This window comes from Pistacia vera, unplaced genomic scaffold (assembly GCF_008641045.1).
Source record: "Pistacia vera cultivar Batoury unplaced genomic scaffold, PisVer_v2 Contig222, whole genome shotgun sequence".
In the NCBI taxonomy this organism is placed as follows: domain Eukaryota; kingdom Viridiplantae; phylum Streptophyta; class Magnoliopsida; order Sapindales; family Anacardiaceae; genus Pistacia; species Pistacia vera.
This window is the reverse complement of record NW_022196027.1, coordinates 817,140-824,996: the sequence shown is the minus strand read 5'-3', so window position 1 is coordinate 824,996 and position 7,857 is coordinate 817,140. Positions and strand designations below refer to the sequence as shown.

Sequence of the window (7,857 nt, the reverse complement as noted above, 5' to 3'; positions counted from 1 at the left end):
GTGGAATGGTGATGGGTGGTGATGATGACCGTGGGGTTTTGGTCGTGATGGTGTTAAAAGGTGGTGGATGGATGGTGATGGTAATGGTGGTTAGGTGGCATTGTAATCAAAAGTCAAGGACGGTATGATAATAGCATTGTTTGTGAATGGATCAGAAGTTAAAATTTATTAATAGTGTTAATTTAAGGGTGATAATTTAGAATTTATGAAATCATGGGTGAAACTTGCAGATCCGCCAAACCTTGGGTGGATACATGTCGTTTACTCTTATTTATTCTATTAATTGTAAGTTTGTAACAACCAACAACAAAATGGAAACTTCTGGAAAGCATTTGATGAAAATTATTCACAGTTAAAAGCACTATACTTTATTACAATTCATATTCATACACTTATGCACATATGTACACCGTGGGGCCCTATTTGAAACCAACTGATCATCATGCTCCAACAGTTGTCGTGTTGAGAATCGATTCTAGTTCACTCCTGGTACGGCCGATCCTTCCATCAACACCGTCCGATTGACTGATCCATATTTCTGGAATGACTTGAGGTAGGTTGTTGACGTTCTCTATTACATAATCTGATTCTTTGATCTTCACTGTCTTTCCAACCTTCAATTTCAAAAAAAATAAAACAAACAAATAAATAAAAACATAAATTGTGTTGTTGTGTATATACGTTGCGGCAATTTTAAGATAAAACATGAAATTACCAAAACGGTGCATAGCCCCAGAGCTTTGCCAGCAGCGATATTTTTAACATTGTCGTCGAGAAACAGCTGCCAAGACGAGACGAAATGTGTTTCAGTATGTGCCAACCGGAATCTTTCAAAATAAAATTAATAATCGAAAAATTGACGAGATCTTACTGTACGGCGAGGATCAAGACGAGCAACATCCAGAGCAATTTTCATGGCGTCCATTGATGGCTTCAAAACGACAGGGAATTCATCAGGACGAGTTGCTTTCGAGAGATTTGGATTCATCGTCTCGAAGCAGATTATTTGATCGAAACAGTCTTCTAATGCTAACCTCTTCAGGCATTTCATTGCGTGGTTCCTGTCCGAGTTCGTGAAAATCTGGAAATTCAAAAATTAATTAATTTCTTCATTAAATAAAGTTATGACGATTTGATTAACAATTTTTTTTTTCCAATTTCATTTATCCACTTACGATCTTTCTTAGGGGGATGCTACGTAAGATGTTGCGTAGTTGAATATCAGGTTTAATCAAATCATACGGCAATCTTCCGTGCACGAAACTGTTGATCAAATTATTGTATATAAGAAGAAAAATTAAATAAAATGTAGTTAATATTTTAATATTTGTCTTTTTAAATTTAATAAAAAATTTGGCTAACCTGTGATAATCATCAGCATCAATATCATAGCCTAATACCTGGAACAATTTAAGAGAACTAATCAGGAGAAAATATTAAAATTGATGTGAAGAAAATTGGCTCATTTAATTCATTTGGAAGTTATTGAGAGCACAAGAAGAGTAAATTACTCGCAAACCGGCTAGAGTGCTGCCGTAAGTTTTGAAAAGTTCAACTCTGAGAGTCGACGCTTTACTTTCTGGGAACCCGCATTTCTCAACGAGAAATTCTGAAAAAAGTAAAGAAAAATAATCAGTGATTTAAAAATTTAACTGAAGCTTGAAACTGACATCAATTTGTTCATAATTAATGCCTCACCTTCAATGTTTTTCTTGACACCTTCAGCTATTCCAACTTTTGAAGAGTACAAAGTGTCATCCAAATCTGGTTCAAAAGAAACTCCAAACAAGTTATTACGACCATTCATTTCAGGCAAAAACTAAAGGCATTCAGAGGTGAAACAGAGAATTATATACCAAACATGACGCAGTTGAAGGCAGAATCCATGGCTGAAGAAACAAGAAGAGAAAGCAAATGAAGTGAAATTCGCAATACAGAGAGCGATGAAATGAATGAGATAATTCAATTACAAGCAACGAGGGCTTTGACAAGGAGGTGAAGAGAGGTTTTTATAGGCTTAGAGGCTGAAGAAAAAACAGAGCAGAGAACGATTGTGCTGACTCATAGTTCAAATCTCTTGCAACAAAAGCCGAGTAGAAAAGGGCCCACACGCCTGTCGAATATTATATATAAATTTCAGGAAAATTGACGTAATTGCCCTTTCCTAATTTTCTAAAGAAGATACTAACACTACCCATATGTATTTAGCCCTGTGACCGCTTGTCCACCGTCCAATCAGGTTATAGCTTTTGAATGACAGATAAGGGTAGTCAATCATAACGTGGCCAGATTCTGAGATATTTAAATATTAAAGCATAGTAAATGGAGGGCATCCATGTAATTTGAGCGTTGTACAAATTGGAAACGTGGATTGCGTTGTAAAATCGATCTACTCTTCTTAAATTTTATTGAGTTGTAATTGCCTTATGTTGACCCTGAAGTAAAGTCTTTAAATATCTTCCGAAAATAACTTTACTAAACGCGTTAGTTAAGACGTTAATAAATTCTTAAAAGTTTTTTTTATTAATGAATTCTCCCTCTTTGAATCATAGAATAAGATGATCGTGATGCTTAATTTTGACACAAACGATTACGAACGTACAAAATGTTAAGAGATTTAGAAATTACACAGAAGAAAGATTATAAGAGTGTTTATAATACTGTGATTAATTTACTTATTAGTTAGTGCGTAAATAACAAGTTGACAAGATCAGCTTGTAGAGTGGTTTGAATGCTATGAGCAAGTCCTACGTCCACTATATTTATATTATGCTTTGTTGTATGATCACTAATGAAGATTATAAAGAGAATGATCTTTCAAGGTTACAAGTGGTCAGGACATCCTAAGAGAATGGTAAGCCAGTATTTTGCTAATAGTGTGTCTTTGTTGATTTTTATTGTAAAATGAGTGCCTGAATTCAAGAATCGATCTCGTTATGAGGAGTGAAGTTACCTATTTATATTATTTTTAGCTTGAAATAATGAGTACTTTTACAGATTGCATTGATTTGGTGAAGCTCTTCCTTCCTTCTTATTCGTTGAAAGTTGTCATCCGTATTCTTAAATTAAATGAAATTTTGGCAGATGGCTACACAAAATATCCTTGGACTTAGGTTAAGGAATATCCAGCTATCTCTTGTTTGTCCTTGTACACGTGGTGAATCTTGAGCGGTGGAGTTGAATGTTGAATCTTGATTGATGGTGATGATGTTAGTATGCACTTTAGGCATAGCATATGCTAGTAATATATTAATCTCTTTAATATATATAATGTGTTATATTCTGTATCATAAAAAGTTGTATATAAGAATTTATAGAAAGAGTTCTTGATTCTATTATTTTGATGAGGATATTTTATCAATTAATTAATTTTAGTATTACAATAATTAGTTGGTGATTAGAAAGATTTCCAACTTGAAGAAATGGCATTGGACAATTATTTTGATATGAAAAATTGGTGACGCAAACAGATAGAATTAGACAATATTAACGGTGCAACTAAAATGATGTAATATTGATAAGGTAGGATTGTTGGACGGTGGTGGGGTCATATGGTGCAGCACACCAAAAACATACCGAAAACGACTTTGAATAGTTTTATTTTTGATGATCGAAAAATATTTGGATTAGTTTACGCGTATTTTAATTAATCTCACGAGACTCTAAAATTATTGACTAGATAAGAGCTCTAGTGCTTACTCCTATTAGTAACTGAGAGAAAATTTAAACTCAAAACTTCTTGAATAATACATTCAAAACCATTCGATTACTTAGAAATAATTAATTTTGTTAAATTATTATCCTCTGTATTGAAGTATTTGTTAATATCATGGAGAGAAATAGAGACAAAGAGAATAATTGATTGGCACGTGGGATTAAGATCGAATGTTTTGATTGATGGGTGGGCCAATTAGGGCTTTCGCCACCCATTAACTAATTGTTTGACAGCTACTGTCTGAATCATTCACTCATTTGGAAAACTTAATTTCTAATTTGTGTGGAAGCTGACATGAAATCCAATCTAACGATATGTATATTTAATTAATCATATTATATGTCTTTTTCCCTTCACTTAAATCAATCAAATTACTAGTTAATTACTTTAGGAATTAAGAACATATCGAAAGGAGCCTTAGCTTAATGTAAATGATTCCTTAACCTTCAATTTATTTTGAAGAAAGTCAGTGAGTTTTTTTATTTTTTTATTTTTAATGATGGGGTGTTCGGAATAGTTTGCGTACACCTCAACTAATCATTCACTATCGATCGGATTAAAGCTCTAATGGTCACTCTTAATAGAGAAAGTCGATGAGTTTCAATTCTTTTAATTAACTTTTTTTTTTTTTTTTTTGATAATCAGGATATTCAAGCTATAGTTTGCGCACCTTCACTAATCTTCGGAGTTCATTGAACACTTTACAAGCCTAATATTCCAATTAAGTCACAAATATGGTAAGTGATCTCAAGGTGATTTGAATCAAGAAAGTCAATAAAGAGAACAAATTTTCTAGACCACTTGGGCAACCCTTCGGGGTTCTTTAATTAACTTCTTTCTTTCTTTTTTAGCATAAAGTAAATCAATTATATCTAAAATAATTAAACAGTATATAAAGTTCTGATAGGTAGACATGGGAGTTCCAGGAGAACACAAATTTAGGATGGCATTCATATATTTAATATCATATTCCAGAGTAGCTACACAACCAAAATTAAAAAGGAAAATAGATAATTAATTAGAAGATCAGAAACCAGGATTAAAAAAGAAAAGAAAAAACAAAAAAATTGTTCCACTTTCAGTCTTATATGTCTGTGCTTGGTTTAGTAAGGGCTTCATCTTTTCTTCTAATTCGAACTCATGCTTGATTTTTGTGGGCACTTCCATGTCCATATATGAACCTTGCTGTTCCTTCTGTGTAGACATGAGTCTCATTGTCAAGTCTGCCAAACACCAATCTTCAATTAGAGAAAGATTTACAAATAGTAATTTAGCATGCAATTAAGTTTGAACAATTTAAATGGATATGGGTCTGGGCTTTACGAATTTCGAACTGCTTTGCTCAAAGTTGAAGCAGATGAAATAGTTTTGCCATCAAGGTATTTGTTTTCCCCTTTCATATTCTGTTTCATTCTCAGGTCTAGCTCTTCTGCACACAGCTCAAATGGGGAATCTGAAGCCTGTAAACATTTTGAAACAACTCTTAGTTCACCACACCACAGGGTTGGTTATAATATTTTGACATAAATGAAATTAATTACCATAACCCATCCCCAAGTATCAGCAAAGGAAGGAATATGAGCTGAATAAGGCACAGCATCTGCACATCAATTAAGCAGAAGTTTATACACTAATTCATATCTGATTATTATTGGCAACATTGAAAATACTATAAGGGTTATTACTTACACGTGAAAACATGCCTTAATGTGTTGTAAATGCAAGAGAATACTTCTGTGTGGGTAAAAATTCCAGCAGGCCCTGCCTGTGTGACAAATATTCCACCCGGATTTAGCTTAGGTTTGACAGTGGACTCATAAAAGGATTTGGTATAGAGTTTATAACATGGGCCTCCTTCTATTGGGTCTGCCAGGTCGCCTATTATCACATCATAACTTTCTTTTCTACTCTCCAGTTCAGCCCTGGAACACCACCATAAATTAATGCCATAGGCTTAATAATAACTAGTTGTGCTTGTAATTATAATTCTGCAACATTGTGGAAATATATGAATCAAACCTGGCGTCATTGATGACAAGCTCAAGTCTTGGATCAGAAAATGCTTCCCTGTTCACAACTAAGTATGACTTGCAAAATTCTACTACCTCCTGCTCCAAGGAAAATGTATTAATTATATATGAAATCTCATTCTAATGATATAGCTAACGTGATAAATGATATATATATTGGAAATTAAGCTGAGTTATTGAAGAAAATGGAATGAGAAATTAAATTACCTCATCAATGTCACACATGACAACCTTTTCCACAGTTTTATGTCTGAGTATTTCTCTTGCAGTGGAACCTTCACCTCCACCCATAATAAAGATGGTCTTTGGACTAAATTCACAATAAGGAAGCTTATTAACATAATATCCCTTGCTGAAAATTAACAAAAGGAAGATAAAAGGAAAAAAAATAAATTAATATTTACTTTGGATGATGAAGAAGTGCTGGATGAACCAAAGACTCATGGTAGATAAATTCATCTACCTCTGCACTTTGAAGCTTACCATCAATTACTAATGCCTGTAAAACAAAACACAGAAATTCTAGGTTTATTATATTTTAAAACTTTGCTTCAACATTTAGTTGTTTATTTATGCAAACCTTTCCGAACGGCTTTGTGTCCAACAGCGCGATGTCCTGGTATGGTGTCTCACCCGTATGCAATATGCTGCGACAAGAACAAATTGATTAGATGTTAAAGTTGTCGAACTAAGTAATTAATAATAAAATGAGTTATTATTATATCCTGTCGAGCTTTTCTTGGTCATGCCATTCAGCCATTGATTCTTTTTACTTAAAGAAACTTTAAAACAGTATTAATATTATAATATAATATGCAACAAACTGGACAGCTGGTACTTCATTTTGTCTCACCCAATGAAAAGTGTTGCTTCTGGAAGATTTTTCAAAGATTTTGTTCATATATCTATCTTGTCATAGAAATTTATTTACTTCAAGGTATAGTACAAGAAAAGAAGTGTGAGATGAAAGAGATGAATGATCAATAAATTTTGAGGATACATAGAATTATATTTTTGGTTAAATATTATGAACGAAGAAATAAAAATATGTATACCTATTAAGCGCAAAACTCCATCTTAAATTCTCTTCAATCTCTTCTTCATACCAGCAACTCTTTCTATAACCAGATAGTGAAAGGCTTTTCCCATCAACTCCATTCTTATCAGTAATCCCATTAGAGCAAGAGATCTCACCCATTTTCTACAGCGAAAGAAAGATTGAAATGTAGATAGAGAGAGAGAGAGTGAAAAGCTGAGGCAAGTGATGAAGAGAGGAGAAGAGTAGGTGCAGAATTTAAATGGGAAGTTGGCAGGAAATTCGAAAAAGAATCATGATGAGGTTTGGGTTTGGCAGAGTTGTGAAATCTATCGAAATTAGTGTGGTTACAGCTTAGGAGTCAAAAGAGCCAAAAATCCTTACAGATTTTCGACAAGAAAAAAAAAAAAAATATATATATATTACAAAGACAGTGTAGGATTTGAATAGATGATTTGGTCGCGTGGTTATATCAATTGTCGTCTTCTACTTCATCCTTTTATTCATAATATTATATCATGGGGTTTCTTCTCCAATTAACATACGTGATGCTCTTTGCCATGTGCATGTACAGAGAAGTATATTTACGTGTATTAATGGGTAGAGTTGAAAATATGGGGTTTGAAATTCAGTCTTGAAACTCTTCTAAGAAACCCAATTGGATTTAGACACATAGGGTTATGCATGTGAAGAACAAGTATATGGACAAAACCTTCAAAAGATGGCATGCATATGTTAATGATGATCGTAATGTATTAACTTTTGGATGAAAGGAAAAAGGAAAAAGGATGATGATTAATGGGGAGTGCCAAATTACCGAAAATTCTGGGTATTCTTTTATAATTATAATTATAATTCATTCAGGAATGTGTGCAAATCTTGGTTGGAGATATTAGAGAGCGTGCAGTGGAAACCATCATCATATTCTCTTGCTTCAAAAGAAGAAGGGCGTGCTATGCCAGGCGCACTCATCATCACCACCATCACCATCAAACCCATCATCAATCCTCTCCAAACACGAAAACAAATTAAAAAAAAAAAAATTTTAAATTTCAACCCCACCATGATAATATATA

General features: G+C 33.5%; 2 protein-coding genes across 2 annotated transcripts; both read right to left on the bottom strand.

Annotated features, from left to right (window-relative positions):
- Positions 1 to 331: 331 nt before the first annotated feature.
- LOC116130528 (suppressor of disruption of TFIIS-like) lies at positions 332 to 2,018 on the bottom strand. Its single transcript, XM_031416262.1, has 8 exons — positions 1,857 to 2,018; positions 1,699 to 1,764; positions 1,512 to 1,609; positions 1,363 to 1,400; positions 1,176 to 1,263; positions 872 to 1,081; positions 716 to 781; positions 332 to 614 (listed from the first exon to the last, which is right to left on the bottom strand). Exons 1-8 carry the CDS (start codon positions 1,885 to 1,887, stop codon positions 441 to 443), a joined length of 771 nt encoding a protein of 256 aa, XP_031272122.1. The 5' UTR covers positions 1,888 to 2,018; the 3' UTR covers positions 332 to 440.
- Positions 2,019 to 4,635: 2,617 nt separating this feature from the next.
- LOC116130523 (thermospermine synthase ACAULIS5-like) lies at positions 4,636 to 7,141 on the bottom strand. Its single transcript, XM_031416258.1, has 9 exons — positions 6,801 to 7,141; positions 6,326 to 6,392; positions 6,150 to 6,244; positions 5,953 to 6,055; positions 5,735 to 5,823; positions 5,405 to 5,637; positions 5,257 to 5,315; positions 5,039 to 5,175; positions 4,636 to 4,938 (listed from the first exon to the last, which is right to left on the bottom strand). Exons 1-9 carry the CDS (start codon positions 6,941 to 6,943, stop codon positions 4,854 to 4,856), a joined length of 1,011 nt encoding a protein of 336 aa, XP_031272118.1. The 5' UTR covers positions 6,944 to 7,141; the 3' UTR covers positions 4,636 to 4,853.
- Positions 7,142 to 7,857: the final 716 nt, after the last annotated feature.